This window comes from Polypterus senegalus, chromosome 1, assembly GCF_016835505.1.
Source record: "Polypterus senegalus isolate Bchr_013 chromosome 1, ASM1683550v1, whole genome shotgun sequence".
In the NCBI taxonomy this organism is placed as follows: domain Eukaryota; kingdom Metazoa; phylum Chordata; class Cladistia; order Polypteriformes; family Polypteridae; genus Polypterus; species Polypterus senegalus.
The window spans coordinates 301,387,127-301,410,265 of NC_053154.1; the positions used below are offsets into that span (position 1 = coordinate 301,387,127).

The window sequence follows — 23,139 nt, forward strand, 5'->3', positions numbered from 1 at the left end:
AGAAAAGGGCTTTTAAAGGTGGTGATCAGCATGAGCTCAAGTGCGTGCAGAAGGAACTTCGAGTCCAGCTCAGGGCGGCGAAGGAGCAGTACAGAAGAAACCTGGAGCAGAAGTTGCAGAATAACAGCATGAAATAAGTGTGGGATGAGATGAAGATCATCACTGGCTGCAGCTCGAAGCCAGGTGCCACCATTGAGAAAGACGTGGAGAGAGCAAACCAAATGAACAACTTCTTTAATAGGTTTGACCATCCTAACCCAGTCTCACCTCAGAGTACTGTATCCTCCAACCATCCTTCTGTTAATACCAGCATAGTAGACTCCTGTCAATCATGGAGAATAAACTGCATCCACTGAACAGTGTCATCTCAAGGCAGAGGAGTAGCTTCAGTGATAGACTGCGGTCACTGTCCTGCTCCACTGACTGACTGAGGAGATCGTTCCTCCCCCATACTATGCGACCCCTCAATTCTACCCCACGGTAAATGCTAACATTATTCAAAGTTATTGTCTATTTTTACATGCATTTTTTTTACTCTTTAATTTAATTTCTTTTTTGTATCAGTATGCTGCTGCTGTATTATGTTAATTTCCCCTTGGGATTAATAAAGTACCTATCTATCTATCTATCTATCTATCTATCTATCTATCTATCTATCTATCTATCTATCTATCTATCTATCTATCTATTTCCCACGGAGGATGCAGATAAATTTCTTTCCATATCAATGGCAAAAAACATAAAGACGCTGAAAAAATTAATTATACTAAGGGGGCCATGACTTGAAACAGACACAATTTATGTAAGTGTTGAGCTGTTCACATATCCTTCAGCAGCATAAACAAAATAAGATCTGAGTGGCTGTATAGGGCTTATTAAATCAATTGAGTTATCGTATGTACAAGCAGCCTCAAAGTGGTTCTAGTTAGCATTGTGACATAGCAGTATGTCCCCATTAAGTGCATAGGTGTTGTTTAACGTACCAAAGTAATAAATTACCTTATTATGGAAGTGTCTCTCAAGCTGGCTACATTTATTTGGCTGTAATCTTTACAGCTATCATGTGAATGAGCAGTGTTAATATGTTTGTATACAGCATTGCGAAATCATGATACCCCTGGTCCCAGCTCCTTAATAACCCCTTGCTACTCCAGAGGGACTATCACGTATTCTTTCAGGGAGAATCTGGTTGTCCAAATTTTAAAGTACTCCCACTCACAAGAGGCCAATTTAGAGATGTCAAAATAAGCGCAGAGAGAAGCTACACAAGCAAAGTGAGGATGTACAACACAGGTTTTTGCATCCATCTTTATGGGCCACTCTTTCCTGTATGAAATTATGGAGAGCTGGAACCTATTCCAATAGGTCCAAATGCAGAGGAGGAATGCCAGTCACTCCATGATATGCTGGAGTACACACTCATTCCAGTCAAAATTAGTCTTACAGAAAACTCCATACAGAGGGCACCAAACATAAAATGGAAGTATGGAGTCTTAGGGCAGCACTAGCTACTGTGGTACCCCTTTAGTAGTAAACTGGAATGTTAATGTCATGATTGCTTAACACTTTACCTTAAGAATCCATTATAAGTGTAGTTAATTACAGTATATAAACAGTTTATTAATTATGCCAGCAGTGAAAATAATTTCGTTTTGTAAATACATTTTCAAACACTTGAAATACCTTCCATAGTTTCTCAATCAAATTATTCTACTACTGTAACTCATTATCTCCATGACATGTTATGAATCAACTTAAAATGAAAGGTTCTGGCAGTTTCATTAAACCACCTGCTGATTGCACACCAAACGGTTGAACAAAATAATAAGTACATGCAACATCTGAGGACAGTCAGCTGATTATTATGATATTTTCAGATTTTTTTTTTTTACTTTTGTCCACTAGTTTCCGTTAAAGCAACTGAAGATCCTATTATTTCAGATTTGCTGTGACATTTCTAAAGCTGCTGGAAGACAGATGAACTCAAATGCATGGAATGGAAAGGAATTTTTGTCATTACTGTGGTCAGCCTTGGAAACTGAATTCAAAGAAGTAACACACCACAGGGACATGTGAAATTAAAAATGAGATGAAAATAACAACAATGAATCTGTAAACAGAAACATTTGAAGAAAACAATTTAACATTCACAGTATCTGAAAAAACTTATTTTCTAGTTATTCAGAGGTATTCTGTTGATGCTTCTACCGAACTGACTTTGATGTTCCCTGTCTTGCTACACAACAGCAACACAGCAGTACGTTGCAATAAAAGATATTTAATATATGTATAGTGTGTGTGTATGTACTACATATGTATGTATATGCTCATGTGCTCAGGAGGCAGTTTACTAGATCTAGTGATGATAATTAGGATTACATATACACATAAATACAATAAATTCACTTTCTGCACACAAATGTCTGTGTGGTTATGCTGTTCAGGCAAATGATGTCAATAGAAACTCAAAGGCACAACAAGAGATATCACTACTTGTCAAACAATATTCATTCTCCTTTTGCTAAATGTGCAGTGGATTCAGAGAGTATTCAGACCCCTTCACTTTCTGCAAACTTTGCTGTGTTGTAGATTCAGTTTGAAATGGATACATTTGCAATATTTCAAGGATGCTAAGGATGGAGCTGCCAGGCAAGAGGAAAAGAGGAAGGCCTAAGAGAAAGTGTATGGATGTGGTGAGAGAGGACATGAAGGTGATGGGTGTAAGAGAGCAAGATGTGGAAGACAGGAAGAAATGGAAAAAGATGATATGCTGTGGCAACTCTAACAGGAGCAGCCATTTGCAAAATTTGCCTATCAATATATGCTCAATAAACAATAACAACAAAGAGAAAACAGTTTTTCAGAAAGGTTTGCAAATTTATTAAAAATCAAACACTGAAATCTTTTATTCATATATGAATTCAGACCTGTGGCGGGCTGGCGCCCTGCCCAGGGTTTGTTTTTCTGCCTTGTGCCCCGTGTTGGCTGGAATTGGCTCCAGCAGACCCTCGTGTCCCTGTAGTTAGGATATAGCGGGTTCTATAATGGATGGGTGGGCTTTTTAGAGGCCCCTTTGGCAGCAGGTACAGTTTCAAGTCCTCTGAGGTAAGTCACTACAAGCTTTGCACACATGAGTTTGGTCAGCTTATCAGTTTGTTAATGAAGGCTTTTAACTTAACCTGACATTATGCACCTTCTTTCGGTTTACTTCTCTGTCCACATACCCAGTGTAATTTGTGAGTGCGTTATATCACAAATGATATTATTTGTTTCAGGCATTTCTTTTAATATTGAATTTAGAATTTTACTCTAGTTTATTTTTTTCTTTTATTCTATTTAATACATGTATATCCTATACTTATCTGTTTAGTGTTCTATGGAGAAAATATTTGAATTCAATGTTACATATACCTTGCTGTTCAAATAAGCACCTTGAGCATTGGGAAAAGTGCTATATAAATAAAATGTATTATTATTATTTTTTTTAGATGCTTCACTAGATTGGATGGTTTGACAGTCCAAGTTGACTCCATGCTCTCTTGTTGTTTCCAGGAGTCTCTTGAACCTGGAAATGTTAATAGTCATGAACCGAGATTCTCAGGCAAATGAGGACACACCCTGTCAGCAAGGGGCTAACACAAAGGTGCCAAGTGATTTTATTAAAATCCACAAACACTGCCCTAGAGTGTAGTACATAAAATGATCTTTCATAAATAAGTAAACAACTAATTCTTGACAGCAGTGAATAGCTTATTAGTTACATTTCCAAAATGCCAGCCTTAAAAACAGTGGAAGAGACATTTCCTAGTTATTTAAATTATATTAAATGTTTGCCTATATATTAGTTTATAGTCTTTGGGAGGTTCTTATAACTCTCACAAGCTGAATTGAATTGGTATATTCTAACTATTTCTTGCCCCTCTGACTATAGATCAGTCTCATTTAGTGACCTGCCTTGCCGAGAATAAGACATGGAGGGCACACGGTTGTAAACAGTGCCTTAACCTGTCCAATAGTATGACAGTTAACGTGCTCTATTGACGGTGCAGTGGCGTACGCTTAGAGAGAACTGAAGGCGAAATAAAGCATCTTTAAGTGTAGAAACAACTGAAGTTTGACAAGAAAAATTAAATTTAGAGAAGAGACATTTGTTCCAATTTTTTTTTTGCCTTTTATTCTACGTGTGTAACAAACTTTTTTATTTATACATGTGTGGGCTGTTTGCTTTGAATTTTTACTAAATCTTTTAAAACAAACTTTTGGACTGAGAGATTTCTTTCGGCATGTGTTTGACCCATGCTTGATCCTTCCTTACTTACCAGCAGGTACAATCCGTATAAAACAACAGTCATTGTGTCTTACTCTGTTCTTACCAAACTAAGCCCAGCGTAACCCCCTTTCTGTCTCCCCGGCTCACTCATACGTTGCTCAGCCTGTGGAGACTCCAGCAGCCGTGGACCTCCTTACCGACCCCTGTTTTGGTTGCCTCCTTTGGCGTCTGCCAGACCACTTGGAGTTGGCTTTCATCCTTTCTTCCTTCTCGCACACCTGGCACCCCTTGGACCCTGAGGAGGACTCCATCACCATTGAACCACTCCTCTGATAAATGCACGATCAGCCAAACACCTCAATCAACTTCTGAGCAGCACCAGTATGCGCAAACCTGCACTTAATCTGAGCCTGCATACTCTGGGACCTGATTATTTATTAAAAATCACACTTTGCCAAGGACCTCTTATCACACACCTCTCCCCTTAAGCCACCAGTTACACAAGATCCCAGTGCAACTACTGGCCAAAGTCCAGGGTGTGGCCCTAGCACTGCATTAAAATAAAAACACTAAAAAAAAAACCCTTAATAAAACAAATCCCAAGCCCCCATTCTAAAAACTGGACATTAAAAGAATAAGAACTTTAAAAAGAAAATAAAATCAGCAAGAAATAAATAGTCCATTACAAGTTAAAAATTCTAAAAAGTCTCTTCAGACTTGGGTATGTGGGTTCATTAAAAAAGTCAGGCACCAATCCTGCTTGCTGTTCCCTCTTCTGCTCTTCGTTCCTCACTGCCACAGGCTCATCCCACCACTGCCACCATTTATGATGGTCCGGCTTGTCCTTCCACTCCCTGGTTGCTTCCAGGAGTCTCTTGGGCCCAGAACCATTGATAGTCATTTGCCTGACTCATGACTATCAATGGTTCCTGGTTGAGGAGTCTCCTGGAAGCAATCAGAGTGCGGGGAGCCAACCCTGACCATCACAGAAGGAACATGTCTTTTCACAGATGTGCTATGTGGTTTAAGTCTGGGCTTTGGCTGGGCCTCTCAGTTACAGTCAAAGACTTGTCCAAAAGCGATTGCTGTGTTTTCTTGGCTGTATGCTTTGGATTATTGTTGTACTAAAAGGTACACCTGTCACATCAGTCATGGTGATGCCGTAGGCGCAATTGCTACATGAACTTGTTCAGCTCCACAATCAGCTGGGGACCGATCAGTTGACGCTGCTACCTCACATTTGTTTACAATCACTTGTATCAAAATTGGAGTCTGACAAGTCAGAGGGCAATTCCACGGTAATTTGCAAAACGTCTTCCATGGAGTATTTTGCTTTACTCATTTGCTTCTGTCTCTTGCCAGATGTTGATGCCATTTTTGCTGTTGTTTGCTACCTCACAACCCATGCAAGTGCAGGGAATCTCAGTCAAACCAATGAAGCTAACCTTCTTTCTAGAAAAGAGAGTCCAACTAAAACATACAGTTGATTACTACCATCCTTTTTGACAAAAGTCGACATCTGCTCTGAAAGAGAATCCAGAGAAGTAAGCAATTCTGCTCCAGATTTCTCTCTCAGTCAGCACAGCAGGTCTACATTGGAGCCTCAATTAGAAAAGCTGCACACATGATCTCAGTCATTTGGTCAGAACCCAGCATTTTAACCACAGATGACGTACATGTGCAATATTGTAGAATGAATGGGAATCTGAAAGCTTTATCCAAAGGCTTAGCTCTTACTTCATCACCACAATGGCAAAATTGCTACTGATGTTTTGCTCCATTTATCAATTTCAATTTTATCCCTCACTTATAAAGCTTAGAGTGCTTACATTCCTCCACTTTGGCCAACTGCTTCCCATTTACAGTACATGCAGGAATTAAACCATCCTTTTCTAGGAGTAAGCCATGTCCTCAGATTTAAAGGTGCTGATCCCCAGTCTAGTTGTATCACACTCATTTGCAAACTGCTCCCGTACACACTCATGAGGTCTGGACATCATAACTTTAAAGTTTATTGAAACAAATAAGCATCTTCAAACCACCAGCCACTAACTCCTGTACTAAGGATTATTCTAACAATTCTGGATATAAGGCAGAGAGCCATCTTGTGCAGGGTGACAGTGTAATGCAGGGCACATTTAAACCAAACGGAGTGCCATTGTTGCACTCTTTTTTAAAACAAGAGATCTTCTTCTAGGGTTCTTAAGAAAACTGGCAGACTATTCAAAATATTATCATAAAAATATGAGCGGTCAACTTATTATCCTGATCCTTTGACATCCTTATGTCTTACTTCGAATAAGTTCCGGAAAGCACAAAATAGGAAAATAAGTACTTTGTAATAAGTCATAAAGTATTTGTCTTCACAAGGAGCTGTGTTTATGATGCAAGTTTTTACTCACATCTGGCATACACATTTTAGTTCATATTTATGTATTATAATGTAGCGGCCTCAGTGTCAGGCTCGAAAAAGGGAAGAAGTAAAAAAAGCAGACAGATGTATTAAAGTCTCAGCAAAAAGTTTTTACTTCAACAATCAAAAAAAAGATTGCAGACCCCATAACCCCAAACACACCCCCTTTTTAAGCACCCTCTCCAACCCCCCCTCCCATTCTAGGTCCCCCTTAGCACCTTAATCAATACCCCGCTGTCAGTCTTCTGTGCTGTACTCCACCCTCCTTCAATCGAACCTAACGGTCTGTCAAAAACAAAAAGGCTTCAACTTGGCTGGGACGCTACAATAATCTTGATCAAATGATCACAGGTACTTCAAAAAACCTATTGTTGTATAGATTGTTTTTTAAATCATACGCCTTAGCTTTTTCAAACCCATTTTATCTAATTCAGGGTGACTGGAACCTATCCTGGCCACAAGGCAAGAACCATCTCTGCTCATATAGAAACCGACATTCACAGTGGCAATTTCATCAATGAAACAAACACACATATTTTTGGGAACAGAAAAGGAAACGGAGGTATCCAGAGAAAAACCTGTGCACATATGTGGTAAATGTGCAAGCTACATGTAGACAACAAACCGGCAAGAAATTCCAGCTTGTGAAAACATAATTGTGTGAATTAGTAATGAAAGTGATGGAGTTTTGTCCTCATTTTCATTTTAGGTAACTACGGGGATGGCATATGGAAAAATAAATTGCCTGAAAAGTTTAAGGATCACTCAAGTTTGTCAGATCCATGACTTTTATGTTCTTTTCGTTTTTCCTAATTTTTAAGGTATTAGTTGAAGCTTTATCAATTGTTAATTTATTGCTAACTAGCTGAAGTACTCAGTGTTGCCCAGGTATAAATAAACATGGAAAAACTCTCATCTGGAAATTTAATATGGTTAAACACAACCCACAATGAAACAAAATGATGTACTCTTAGATAATAGCTGTAGACCAGAAAGACAATAAAACTGTTATCCAAATGTGCTGAGAAGAAAATAGGGCACCTGTGGTTTTAGATAAGATATGGCTTTGACTGGCGGAAAACTGTACGTACTAATGATGATATCCTTTTATCAGCCTAAACATAATCCGCATGCCTGATGGGAATTGCAGTACCCAAGTCAGCACTGGAGTCTGGTTTGCCCCTCTCCCATTACAACCCCTCTCTCCAATACACCACATAGCTTGTACTTTAAGTTGAATGATCAGCAATGCTCGTGTAAACTTTGATGAACATCGTTTGAAACATTTTTGTGTGATTTATGCAAAAAAAACCAGAAATTGAAATAAACAAATAAAAAGACAATCAAGCAGGTTATGATTTTATTTTTATAGATTTCTTCTCATCGCTTTTTCTTTGTTAATTATGTCTTTTGATAATGATGGGGTAAGACCTCTAACTGTGAGACAGCCATCAGGTGCTGCAATGATTAAGAATGCAGTTACTCGAGGACTGTTTAAATCACTGGTTGCCACAGCTTCTTTGCTGTTGCATTAGTTCAAGAAACCTGTCTCTTTTGCTCCCTTTCTATGTTGTACATTTCTAGCTCTTTTTGACTTTTGTCTGGCTTTGCGAGTTGTTTTTCTTTTATGGATTTTTGGATGTGTCCACCTATACTCTACTTGTTGTTACACATGTGCGATTGGGAGGCAGCAAAAGGGCCTGAATAATAGTAGTACCACACCAGACCAGGGGGTGGCGAGCTGCACTGACTTTCTCTCTCAATCTTCTGCAGACTATTCACCATTCATGACATCACTTCCGGAACCGGCACTATTGATGATGCCACTTCCAGTCCCAATTATGCCACTTCCTTTAAAGCCGCCATATTTGCACTCTTAAATCAGTTCTGTTTTGGACTCCAACCTGTGAACAACTCAACCAAAATATCAATTTGCAGTCAAGTTATAATATACACATGGCTAACCCAAACATTTTGGATGTCTGTGGTCTGTTATTGTGACAGTGGTGTAGTTGGCAGGAAGAAGCCCAGAAGAAACAGGGACAAGACTCAAAAATGTACCAGGTGGGAGAGTACCAGGGCCGAGCCAGAGTCGGGAGGAATGAGATAAGGCATGCTGCGGGGAGTGGAGGAGACAAAAGAGGAGAAATGAAGGGAGGAAACTAACTGTGTTTAGCTGTTGTACTTATTAGGACTGTGCTGTGCCTTTGGGAAACAGGAAAGGCATTGCCCACAGGTGAAAAAAAGTAAATAAAACATTTGTGTTTTACTAGCGTGCCTCGTGCATCTGTCTGTGTCGGGTCAAGTGGCTGCTACGCCCTCTACATTGTCACAAGGTGTAAAGAGTAAAATACAAAACCAGTGGTCCATTTCGTAGAACTAATGGTATTGAAAAATAGCTTGACCCGACATACAAATGATTAGGCATTCACATGGCAGCAGATTTTTTAATTAATTTTGTGATCTAAAAGAAGTGGTTTATTACATTTTCATCTCTGTTAAATGTTGTAGTTTGTGGATGAGAGCCTTTGTTACTTATCATGTTTGATGTGTTGTTTGCCTTTGGTTGTTTAACTGGGGACAACTAATTATGCAGCGTGTGCTGATGGGGGTGAAAACCAAATAAAATGGAGCAGTGGCATCCTTTCAGTACTCTTGCATTATGTTCTTTTGACCTTTGTGTCAGCTACACTTTCTTCCTTAGGATTTAGTGCTTTAAGCGTGATTGATTCTGACCTTTGCCTGTTATTTTAGATTTTGGCTTCACAATTCATTTTTAAGACTACTTTGCCTTTCCAGATTTTGGCCATGTATCTGTTTAATTTGTCTAACTCTACATTTGTGATATTCACTTTTGGTATGTGTGCATGTTTATTTCTGATTATTTTAATCTTGTAGTGTTTGTGGTGACATTAATTTATGTTCTTTTTTTTTTGGATGGTCGCCTCTCTTCTTGTTACTTGTTGCACAGCTGTGGCTACATTTGTGGTTTTTATGTCATTTGCTGTGAAATGGAGGTAATGTAATGCATCGTGCCACCATGTTCCGCCTATTTAAGATTACGGCGCACAGCAGCTAGTTATCCAAGTGTTGAATCCTTTCAGAAAATAAACTTTGTCGTTGTGACAGTTGTGAGAAAACAATCTAAGAAAGTGCTAGGATTTTAACTCTGCTTTGCTTTTGCTCTGGTGCAGTTCAGTAGTTCCCCTGCTCCATTTCTCCTCCTTCATAGCGCCACCAGCTGGATTATCATGGTTACTGTATGTATTGTAGTTATAATATGTTCATTCTGATTTGCTCCTCATTGTTAGCTTGAACTGACAGCCAAATATAATGGGGCCTTGGTCTGATTTCCACCTCTATGGCGTTTGCTTCTGTGTTGTGGAAGCCAATGGTGGGATGCACTGACAGTAGGGAACTTGGTGAGCCTCAAACAGCTTATAGTTAGGACCATAATATGGTCTAGTCAGGCTCTATAGGAAACCTAGGGTTTGCTTTCTGTTTTAACTGTTATTTCATGTTCCCTTCATTTCTATGTTATATTTAATTAATTTATGTATGTTTAATAAAGATTTAGATTTTGGCAGTAGTCCCCTGTCACAATATATAATATGGAGAAAATTAATTAATTAATTAAAGGACAGTTATAAATATTAAATGATATGTCTTAATGTTGTACCTGCTTCACAGGGTCCTTCATGCTGCACTTTCAGATTATTAGTAGGATGAGCATTTGCAGCTTCCTGGAATTTACATATCTGCGGGTAGGTCTTTCCATCAGAGCCACATACAGCCTTGTTAGATGTGCAAGTACACTGTGGTTCAGGAACTTCCCCTTCCCGAAGGTCTCCTAGGTCCAGCCTGCACTCAAGGTTCTCTCCACATTTGCCATAGAAATGATTGGTGTTATCCAAGTCACAGATCTGGCCCTCCAGATTGGCACATTCCCAGCAGCAGTCACAATGATCCAGCACCACTCCTGCCAGGCATCCCCTAGGAGAAGGACACTCATCTGCTCGGCAGTCAGCGCAGTTCTCACCTTCTTCAAGGAGCCTCTGCCAGCCACGCTGAAGATAATCTGGTCCCCTTGGCACTGCCAAAGCTCTTTGACTGTTCGCCCACACCAAACACAACAGAGCCAGCACTGTTAAGCTGGTGTATTGACAAGCTGAGTGCCTCATTTTAATTAGCTCTTCAAGCCTCCTCTCAGAGAAACGCCCATCACTTCACAGACGGCTTCTAATGTTACATTTCAGCAGAAGCTTTCTTTTATCACTGTTTCTTTATCATTCTCTTCCCAGATAACCTTTGAAAGAACAGAGATTGATCGAATTTAGTTAACTGCTGCTAATCAAAATTAAGAGCAAATAATCAATTTAAGACAAATACCTAGTACTGTAATAGCTCAAAAGAAATGAGGGATAGCAAGGATCAGAAACAAGAGGATAAAATAGGTAGGGTGGGGTGCAACTGTAATATAATGAAATAATAAATAAAAAATCATATTTGATATATGAAGTTAATATCCTTTTTAAATTTCAGATTTGTTCAATATATTCAAAATTAGCTCAAATAGATTTAAAAAAATATATATACAGTATATATATAAATATTTATATTGTCACACATGTGCATTCAAGAGACACCTCAAGAACTCATCAGTTTATAATAACCAACTAGGGTGAGAGAGAGTGTTAACGCTAACATGCTTATCTCTTTTTTCTTCCTTAGCACCAAGAAGATTGCCCTTTGTCGCTAAATGACCATTCTCCTTGCAGCAGGACTGCTATAAAAGTGGGATGCCACAACTGACGGGACATCATCTTTGAGAGGATAGAGCTCCCTAATTTTTACGTACTTGCAAGAGCTACTTCAATTGCACAAACCATTGAGGTGATTTATGTTTATTATTGCTCCATTGAGCACCTGTCTACTTTATCTGCCAAAAGATTCAAGGGGATGCCCTCACTGGTACTCCAACACTTTGTACGAGCTCCAAGTGTTTCTCACATCCATTCATAATTTATTTATTTATTTGAGCCCTACTAATTGTGGTGGGACACATTACAACAAGGTCTTTTGGGGTTTAATTTATTAATTGCTTTTAGTTTTTATTTTTTACTTACCTCATTGGTTAACCAGTGCCTGCACCTATGTGCATTCATCTTAATGATTTGATGACTGTTTAGCACTGTGGTGAGTGCACAGTTTCAACTTGGGTTAGCCGCACAGATAAAAAAGAGAGGGCCAAGTAAGACCGGAGAAAAAGAAAGAAAATCAAGAAGTGAGCATGAGATTGAGAAAAGCAAGAGCTGAGAAGGATGGCTGCTAAAACTGTATGCACGTTTCTGGTGAAGGTCGCGAAAGAGAGAGAGGGAGAGTGAAGTATGAACCGGCTGGAAGGAGATGTCTAGCTCTACTGAATAACTAAGAGAGTGATGAAGGCAGAGTGTAGCTTGCATAGATACCAAAAATCGCATTAAATATTATACTATGCAAGTATACTATACTATAGTATAGTATGAAATTTACACATGTTAAATAACACTAAAATGTATATATTATTTGGTTTTATGTGATACAAATCATTTTTAGTATTGCTTATACATTTTTGGCTTATACATAATCTGTGATCTGTTTTTGCAGTGTTCCCAAAATATCTTGATTTAGTTGTTTACGACCAACTTGCAAATATCAAAACTGTGAATATATATATATATATATATATATATATATATATATATATACATCCATCCATCCATTTTCTATCCCGCTGAATCCGAATACAGGGTCACGGGGGTCTGCTCGAGCCAATCCCAGCCAACACAGGGCACAAGGCAGGAACCAATCCTGGGCAGGGTGCCAACCCACCGCAGGACACACACAGACACACCCACACACCAAGCACACACTAGGGCCAATTTAGAATCGCCAATCCACCTAACCTGCATGTCTTTGGATTGTGGGAGGAAACCGGAGTGCCCGGAGGAAACCCACGCAGACACAGGGAGAACATGCAAAGTGAACCCAGGTCTCCTAACTGCGAGGCAGCAGCACTACATATATATATATATATATATATATAGTCACACACATGCGCCAGACTACCTTCTCTTCTCCTCGCTTTACAGATTGGAAGATTGAGTGGCACTACATCTTTATGTGCCAGTTGTCAAGCTATATGTGACACTTATGATAAAAGCATCAAGAAATAACTACATTTAACAAATAGAAGATGCAAAAAGGCAGTGGGTGAACAATTATTATTCATTGATTCATTGCAAATGTTTCATTAGCTCCTTACTCATTGGTTTTGTGTCATTTGGTGAAGTAAGAGTTAGACTAGAACAAACATGAGTATTTACAAAAATGAAAAACATTCTCTATAATTGACAATTACATTTAAAATTGAAGTATCAAATTCTAAAATGTTATATTTTGTCAACTCTTCTTGACTGTCGTGAGCCATGGACACATACAGACCTCCTACCCGAGATAAATGCATTTGAGATGTGGGCTTGCAGATGCTATCATGGACAGAGAGAATCACTAATGAAGAGGAAATGAACTGAATAAGAACAATTAAAAGAAGAAATGTGAATATTTTGGACAGACAGAAAGACACAAAAAGTACAAGATAAAATAATAAATTATAAAAAGAAAGAGCTAAGGAAAACATGCAAGACAAAGTTGAAAACATAAGAGACCAGAGAAGACCTAACAAAAACAACTGATACAGACAGCACAAGACCAATGGAGACAGGCCATGGTATTAGCCAACCTCAGTCTCTGAGAAGGAACCAACAGACAGAGAAAGAGATAATTTTCTAGTGTCCACATTCCTCCAATAGCCACATCAGCATTATTAATTTCATTGTTCAGATATCTCTTATCTTTCTGTTTGCTGGTTGACATGAAATGACTGTTCCATTAACAGGAGCACCTTCTTCTATTTTTCACTTACACATTTTATTTTTGACAGTTTCCTGTCCAACACACAATGGCTCCTTATGTTTTCCCACTTCCTGCCTATACAGCAATACCTCAATACTTTTTTTTTATATCTTTGTGATTTCAAGTCTATTCAGTCATTCAATGTTTTATTCACTACTAATTCCTAGCATATTTCTTTCATATTTCCTTTTTTTCCGCATGGTTTCAGAAATGAGGTGAAACTCTTCATTAGAAACATGCAGAAACAGCCGCCGTGTCTCACACACCTTCTGGTGTATGGAAAACCTCCCTAGTCTCTCTGCTGCCTGCCTGTTTGTCTGGAAAACTAATCTCATCCTGTTACTACCTTGTTATTTTAAGCGAACACCCCTGCAGATCCAGCAGACATGTGTAGTAATGGTTAATCTTTTCACGTCAGATTTTACAGCATTGACTTAAACCATCAAGACTTTTAAACTGTGATACTCTTCATAAAAAAATGCTGAATTTGTACACATTTCAAAGGTTTTTGAAAAATTCAATAATCAGTCACAAGGTTTGTTAGTAATGAAAGAGTATCTAGAAGCAGTTTATTAGACAGTTTTTGTCTTTTGTCTATACCTTGCTGCTATACTGAGCTTTACCTGATTACACATAAAGAATAATTTTATAAAAGATGATTTCTTTACAAATGATGGCATCCTGATTTCCAGTCTCACACCTAATCATTGTTTACGTGGACTTTGCATATTCTCCTCATGTCTGGGTGGTTCTTCATTTAGGTATTCTGGTTTTCTACCACATCCCCAAAGAGGTGCGGGTTAGGCCAAATGGTATTCCAATACGTGCTCCTCCAATAAGTGTTTCCCACAGCATCAAAAACAATATAGCCGGACAAATAGCAAACACACAGCAATACTTTATCTCCTCTCTCTCTTCTCTCTCTTGGTCACTGTCTCCTCCACTCCACCATGCAAGCTTCATCCTCTTTCCTCCTGACTCTGGCTTCTAACGCAGTGGCAGGCAGATGCTATTATATTACCCAGAAGCACTTCTGGTGTTCCGAAGCTGTAGCTCCGAAGCACTTCTGGGTGAGGTGAGAACCTGAAAAAGTAGGGCTTTCCAGTCCTTGCAACAACCTCTGGCAGCACCCACGGAACCCGACAAGACTAAGTCCAAGAACGCCAGTTCCCATGATGTCCTGTGGGAAACCACAGTGCTGCTGCAACCCAGAGGGGCTGCTATCTAGCAGTCTGTGGGTGATAATGCCCCATGTGGGCTGTCTCCCCTGTCCTTCCATTTTGATGGCATCACTAACAATATATAATTACAGTATGCATGATTTTTACAGTATCCAAACTTTACAAATAAGAAAATTGCCTTATTACCATACCATTTTCTAATCCTACTTAATCCTGAGCATGGTACAGGGGCTGCATCCTATCCCAGCAATCATAGGGCACAAGGCAGAAGCAATCCTGTTACACAGGGTGCCAGTCAATTTCAGGGTGAACTCACTCACAGACATGTATACCTATCACACACACACTAAGGCCAATTTAGCATTGCTACTTGATTTATTATTAAAATGAAACATTAGTGCATGCAAAACAATTACCTACATGTCATAATTAATACAAAAAGATTCAGTAAATTAAATTTATGATATAATTACTTTTAATGTAAAAAAGGTAAAATAATGCCATTATTTAAAGGAATACTGTAGATTGTATTGATGGGTATGAAACGTTATTATTCCCTTGTTTTTGTGGAGATTGATGACAGGACTCTTGACCAATGAATGAAGGGGAGAGGCAGGTTTTCAGTTCAAAAGCATGATCATGTGTAAAGTGGCTTACTGTTTGTATTTTACTTCATTTTCCAGATGTATTTATTTAACAATATTTTAGCAAAAAGTAAACATATTTTGCACATTGTGAGCATATGACTGGATGAGTTGACATTTTGTAACATGAGTATTATGAGATTTATTTCATGGATTTTTTTTATTATTTGCTATTGCCCAGCATTGGTCATTGCCCTGTTCTATCAGAATCTTTGTTATGTCCATTCTCCACGAAAACATACCATACCATACCTATTTGTTGAGCGCTTAAAAACACAGCATTACAACTGACCGAAGCGCTGTACAGTTACAACAAGCAGGACTAAAAGCAAAATATTAAAAACAAACATTAAGAGAGAATTAAAACAGAGATACTAAAAACAGGTCAGGGGACCAAATAAAATAGAGAAAATAGCAAAAGGCAAGTGGAAAATGAAACAGGTTAAGAATTAAAAGCCAATGTGAAGAAGTGCGTTTTTAGGCGAGATTTGAATGTGGCGACTGAAGTGGCTTGCCTAACCACTAAGGGCAGGGAGTTCTAGAGCCTGGGTGCACAGACGGAGAAAGCCCTTTCACCACGAGCTTTAAAACGTGCCTTGGGAACGGTTAGGAGCAGCTGATCTGCGGATCTAAGAACACGAGGGGGATTGTGACAATGGAGCAAGACACTCAAATAGGCGGGGGCTAGACTGTTTAATGCCTTATAGGTTAGGAGGAGAATCTTAAAATCGATTCTGAATCTAACTGGCAGCCAGTGTAGGGTTTTTAAAATCGGTGAAATGTGTTGGATTCTGCTACTTCCAGTTAGAAGCCTTGCAGCCGAATTTTGAGCCAGTTGGAGTCTAGAAAGAGTGGCTTTACTGATACCCAAAAGGCAGGAATTAGAGTAGTCAAGCCGGGACGTAATGAATGCATGGATTACTGATTCCAGGAGGTGGTTAGACAGAATAGGCTTGAGTTTGGCGATTCGCCTTAGTTGGAAAAAGCAGGATTTTACTGTGCTGTTGACTTGAGCATCCATTTTCAGGAACGTATCCATTTTCATTCTAAGATTGGAGACAGACGAAGTTACTGGAATGGGAAGAGAAACGAGGCCAAGGGGTGGAGCCTGTTTGCAGTCGGGACTAAAAACAATGACCTCGGTTTTTGAATCGTTCAGGTGAAGGAAGTTTACAGCCAGCCAGTCCTTAATGTCAGATAGGCAGTCGAGGAGAGGTTTGGTGGAGTCAGTTGGCTTGAGGGAGAAATAAATTTGGCAGTCGTCAGCATATAGGTGATATGAAATTGCATGTTTTCTAAAAATTGCACCTAAAGGCAGGATGTAGATTGAAAAAAGTAGTGGCCCTAAAATGGAACCCTGGGGGACCCCACATGGGAGTGGGACTGATTCAGATGAAAAATCGCCTAGCATGACTCTGAGAGTCCTGTTGCAGAAATATGACCTGGACCATTTGAGGGCTAAGCCAGATACATGAGATTAAAAATTTTTCTTGGCCATCACTGAAAACTATATGAGGTAAGTAATATATAAATAAATATCATTTTTGGGTGGAGAATTTATTTAATCTAATGTTTTACTTCTTTATAATGTGACTATAAAAACATTTTGAAGTAGAAGAAAGTGAATGTGGAATTTATACTGAATTATTTGTAATTATTTTGTTTGATTAGTGTGCAAACAGGCAAAAAAAGGAGGAAGGTTGATGAGACCAATGCAATAACAAATCTATGAAATAGTAAAGTAGTGGCTGTACATCGTCACCCTACAGGAATAACCGGAATGACAGGCAAAAGGAAGGAGCTGTGCAGGTGTTTTCGAGGAACGGAAGAGGTGTCTCAAACAAAAGCCATCTGTAAGGAGTTTATATGACATTTCCAGTGGAGGCAATAAATAAATAAAGAATTAAAAAAAATTTCATATTTATGGCAGCAGACAAATACACAAGACTGGCTTAGTTATCCTGGACTATTTGAGAGAATATTAATTCCTAGAACTGGACTCTTTAATCTGCTGCAGTTGGATACTAGTGGTCCATATTGGCTTTCTGTTGGCTTTTGCTGCTTATCTCAGTTAGACTTTCTCCCTTTTGCTCACTCTTACTGAGTAATTGCAAAGAAATATTAATTGTATCTTCATAATAGCAGACGTTTTACTGAGTAAATTACAAAAAAGAAGTATTTCTTTAATCTACATAAGGAATAATATAACTGTCCAGAGTTAGACAAAGATAAAGTTTTATCCAAACTTTACAAAGCACTCACTTAGCTCACTTACTGTACAGAAGAATCCAAGTTTCTCATGTGACTGCTTTCTGTGCACCATGCTGCAGGTGGACCTGGAAATCCAGTAATGACGTGTATGAAGGGAGTACCACCCAAGTGAAGAGAACCTGGTTGTGTTTGTACTTTGACCTAAATTTGACAAGGTGGTGTGAGAAGCCTTCCTGGCATGAAAGATGAGATTTTGCAAGTTCAGAATAAAGTGGGACAGACCGCCTTGTTGTCAGACGCCTGATTAGTCACTTGTACTGAAGAAGTTCTCCTTCTGAAGTCTGCATGGGGTGTGGGCCCAAATTCATGTCCCAGGATCCTCAGTTAAGAGAATCTGGTGAAATGTGCATGTTTCCTGCAATGTAATTGCCTAGTTTTCTTTGCCCAACCCAAAAATATGCATATTAAGGTAACTGATGTTTCTTAATTGAGTGTGGATGTGTTATGTGGCCCTAAACTGGATAAACAGGTTAGAAAATAGACAGATTTCTATCAAAGTGTTTCATGCGTTGTATAAAAATCACCCAGTTTAAAACTACTCATGGCAAATCATCACTTTTTAAGAACTCTGAACGCCTACAGTATTAAGAATCCCAATAGGAGGATTAACTGTACCATAAAATCGTTACATTTCTGTGAGTTACAGCAGGGATAATGACGTATATGCATTAGGTGGATTGCCAGGGTTGCTTTTGTTCTTTCTTGGTTAGACCAGCACTGAGCTAAAATTGCTTCAAACTCGTTTCCATTATTCTTTCTTAATGCTCAGGTATCTTTAATTTCATTTCATTGATTTTGATTTTTTTTTTGCATTTCATTTTGTATTTGTTGTTGATATTTTAAATTAACATTTTTTTCTGAGTTCTTTTTCTTTACTTTTTGTTAACTGTCATTTTATTTTTTGTTAATTATTTTGTAATAGTCTTCCTTTTGTTTGTTCATTTTTCCCTTACTTTTGTTCTTATTTTTCCCTCATTTAAGACCGAGCACAAGGAAGCGGGTGATTGTTATCCTAATAAGACTGCCATATTTAAAGTATTATGTGTTATGTTTTAAGGTTTTAATTCATGCAAAATACTGCTTTGTGTGTATGTGCAAGTTTTTTTTTGTTTCTACTTTATGTTTTGTTTTTACTTGGAGGCATTTTGTGCACTTTATCTTTGGTAATGGCATTCTGTTGCTACCCCATGATAGCCGAAGTTTTGATATGTGATGTCATCAGGTTGTCACTATTTAAGATGGTGGCTTGCTATCAGCACAATCCAAGTTTCTGGATTCACAAAATAACATTTTCTTGAAGTTATCAAGTGAAAATTCTTCTTAGGAAGTCAACATTTACATTGACTTAGACCTTTGGTTAAGTATGGAGATTTGGTATTTTAACAGTCATTTCTTTTGCCCTGCGGTGGGCTGGCGCCCTGCCCAGGGTTTGTTTCCTGCCTTGTGTCCTGTGTTGGCTGGGATTGGCTCCATCAGACCCCTGTGACCCTGTAGTTAGGATATAACAGGTTGGATAATGGATGGATCGATGAATTTCTTTTGCCTTTGATTTTTAAAAGCACAGGCAGGTACTCAAGAGTCATTGTGAGAGCAAAGAGACTGGGAGATAATAAGAGCACAGGACCTGAAACTAAGTCATACTTGAAGTTGTCTTGTAAAGGAAGCCAAAATCAGAAACCTGAAACATCCTCTGTACTTGGTCTATTAGCTAAACTACCAAAAGAGCTTTTCTTTACTCACTGAGGTATAACTATATGTGCTGATACCACAAAATTAATACTTTGCGATCATACCATGAATCTGGAATCAATTGAAATGTTTTTTGGAAGATACACAAGTTTCTTTCAAGAAATTAGTTTTCCTAGGAAAGTGAAGATTTTCAAGCATGGACAATTTAATGGAATGCTTCATATGTACAGTGGTCACCATTTTGAGTATTATGCTGTCCAGCTTTGTTGATAACCAAAAGAAATTACTGCGTGTTCTATTATCAAAAATTCTAGTTTAAAATTCTTGCATGTTTACAGTCTTTGAGTTGTTTATTCTCTTGATTTTTGGTTGCATGATTCTTTCCCCTTTATACTTTCATTGTGGGTAAACCGTTGGTACATTTGCTGGTTCTTTCACTTTTCTCTGCATCTGTTATTAGTGCCCTAACAAAAAGCTGAAATGCATTGTTGCGATAGAACGAGTCACATGATGATGCGACAGTGTTGCATAAACAAAAATTAAGATAAGATTTAAAAATTAAACAACTAAGAAAAAAAAAAATTAAACAGTTAATAAAATAAATGTATAAAAGCCCAAATCACCAAAATAAGAAAAAGAAACCACAATCAAAACATGGCCTGCCCATTTTTTGACTACATTTGGCTTGTGATTATTTTCTTCCAGCTCTGTTGCTCATTTTGCTGTGGCAGAACAACATGTGCTGTACACATCAGTTAGGTTGCTGGGGTGTTGATTTGAAGTGGTTGCATTTGTCCCTTCTCTCTCATGGTTTCCTTAAACTTCGATAAATAAATCTCAATGGTATTCTTTAATACCATTAAAGGAGGTTACATTTTTTTTTTTTTGGAAATTTCTCCCTTTTGCAATAGACAATAACCTCCTCGCTTTGCGTAAGGTGAAGTCAGGCACGGGTAAGACGCGTGTCGAAGAAATCTCTCAGTCCAAAAGTTCGTTTTAAAAATATTTAGTGAAAGTTAAAGGCAAATAATCCATACAAGAATAAAAAGAAAAATAGTTACACACAAAGAATAAAGGCAAAAAAAAAGGAAAAAAATGTATCTTCTATAAACTTAGTTTTTCTTATGAAGCTTTGGTTACTTCTGTACTTAAAGGTTATTTATTTCTTCTTCTGTATGCTTTAAACATACGGTTCAAAACTTAGATCTTTTAATTTACGAGTTACTTTACGCTCAAAAGACCCTTATGCCGTTGGCACTTAGATATGCGCCAGGCTCAGTACCGTGCATGAGCACGAACGTGAGCACAAAAAAGAATTCTTTCAAGGACACGGTTAAAAAACCATATGCCTCTATACGTTACACAAGGCAAGGCAAAACACTTACTAAAGAACATTGTTAACTCAAAAACTGTTAAGAAATGACAGGAAAATACCAACTCAATTCTATTCACGGGGGTTTTAGGAAGCTCCCATATTTTATGCATTATCATCTAGTAAATATTCATACATTTTATAGAACTAGGAAAATGGTTCTTACAATTACATTTTTTCTTGAAAAACATGTAAAAAGCATCGCATTTATTTCTTGAAAAATTACATTTTTTTAAATCTGATCTTACTTCTGTAAATCATGCAAAACACTAAAAGTGCAAAGTCAGAAGTGTAGAAAGTGTAATAATGAGACAAAAACAATAATAATGAATAATAATTATAGTACAAAATACTGCTAATACCATATACACTGTCAAAATGTGTTGTTTGTGCGGTATATCTTGAAGCAGGGTGAAATTCACAATCCAGCGTCACAATAGTAGGGTGATTCCTTGCGAATTTTCTTTCCAGACTGATCAGCTTTTGAACAGCACACTGCACATGTTCAGATTTATCAGAATTACTTTAGAATTCACTGTCCGTTTCAGTTTCTTGAAGACAGATTCACTTCATCATCACTGCTCGTGTCACTTTCAAGATTGTGCATCACATGGGCTGCTGAAAAAACATGTCTTACAAGATGCCATTATAAGGCTAGAAGAAGACGTGTCTGCACCACTTGCCTAGGTAACACTCTGGCCTGTCGCTTACGTAAGACATGCCTATATCATTTCCCGAGCAACGCTCGGCACTAACGCTGTTGGCACTTGTCACAAAACGTGTTTATACAGTTGCTGAGTGACACTCAGGACTAATGCTTTCAGCACCGTTTTTACAGCCCACGTGATGCTCGGGTCTAACTCTAAAGAGGTTAAGGATTTTTCAGCCTAATTTATGAAGAATTTATTGATGTTTACTAGTGTCTAATTATTTTGATTTTTTTTTTTTGCCTTTCTGAGTATTTGCCTCTTTAATCTCCCTAACCTGCCCTGGGTTTGTTTCTTCCTTGTGTCCTGTGCTTGCTGGGATTGGCTCCAGCAGACCCCCGTGACCCTGTGTTAGGATGTAGCGGGTTGGACAATGACTGACTGACTGACTAATCTCCCTAACTTTTGGATTTTATTTTGGTTTGGATTTAAAAAAAATGTATTTGTTTGTTTTCGGTTTAATTTTATATTCTTCATTAAATAATGTTTTATTCTCTTTCTAACTGTACTACTTGTCTAAGACAAGTTGAAATCTAAGTAATTGACATCTAATAGAAAGTATTTTGCAATGCATACAGTAACAGTGTTATTCCAACAATGGCACATCACAAATATTTGTGTAATAAAATGCATTACTACAAAGATTTGTGATGTGCCATCTGTTGGAATGACAGAGACATCGTAACTGGACGGACAGATACAAAGACACATTTTTTTTTGCTTTGTATTGCTTCATCCATATCTCAGTTATCCAATTGTATGTTCACATCATGCAAAACACATGCATTTTTTGCTAAAATATTGTTAAATAAATACTTCTGGAAAAATCAGTGCATAATAAGAAACGTAAGTCACATGGGACTGAGTTTTTGAACTGAAGATCTGCCTCTATCCTCATTCATTGGTCAAGAGTCTTAGCACCATTCTGCATTAAAAACATTAAACTAACAATTTTTTTTCTCAGACATTACTACACATCGCATGGGTTCAGTCAGTCAGTCAGTCATTTTCTTAATCCTGAACAGCATCGGGGATCTGCTGGAGCTTATCCCAGCTAGCATAGGGCAAAGGAACAAACCCTGGACAAGGCGCCAGTTCATTGTAGGAGAAACACAATAGACACACACACACATATCAACCCTAACCACACACTAGAGCCAATTTAGGATTGCCAGTTCACCTAGCCTACTATATCTTTGGACCGAGGGAGGAAACTGGAGCAACCGGAGGAAACCTACACAAATATGATGAGAACATGCAAGCTCCACACAGGGAGCACCTGGGAAATGCACCCTGGTCTCCTTACTCCGAGGCAGCGGTGCTACCACTGCACCACAGTGTTGCCCACCAAATGGGATAATCAGCATTTGAAAAAAATATATCATTTAACTGGTTTTGCTTAAGGGCTTTTTCATGTTAAACTATTTCAGGTGTGTTTGTTAGTTAATGACATCATTTACTTATTCATCTTAAGTTATGTCACATGTCTTTGGCCATTCACTGTGATTCCTTTCCATTGATGAATGATCATAACATCAGGTCTCATCCTGCTGAGTGGGACGGCAGTCTATTACAGTGCACCTTTACTCACACGGTGCACTCAGCCATATCAGGTGAATGAACTGATTAAGATAAGCA

At 38.3% G+C, this 23,139-nt stretch overlaps 1 protein-coding gene across 1 annotated transcript in view; it reads right to left on the reverse strand.

Moving 5' to 3' along the window:
• Positions 1-23,139, reverse strand: part of LOC120514553 (kazal-type serine protease inhibitor domain-containing protein 1-like) — a 117,455-nt gene that overhangs the window by 87,896 nt on the left and 6,420 nt on the right. Inside the window, exon 2 of the mRNA XM_039734989.1 lies at positions 10,363-10,989. Within this exon, the coding sequence (XP_039590923.1) occupies positions 10,363-10,864 (502 nt within the window). The 5' untranslated portion in view covers positions 10,865-10,989. The remainder of the gene's footprint in view (positions 1-10,362; positions 10,990-23,139) is intronic.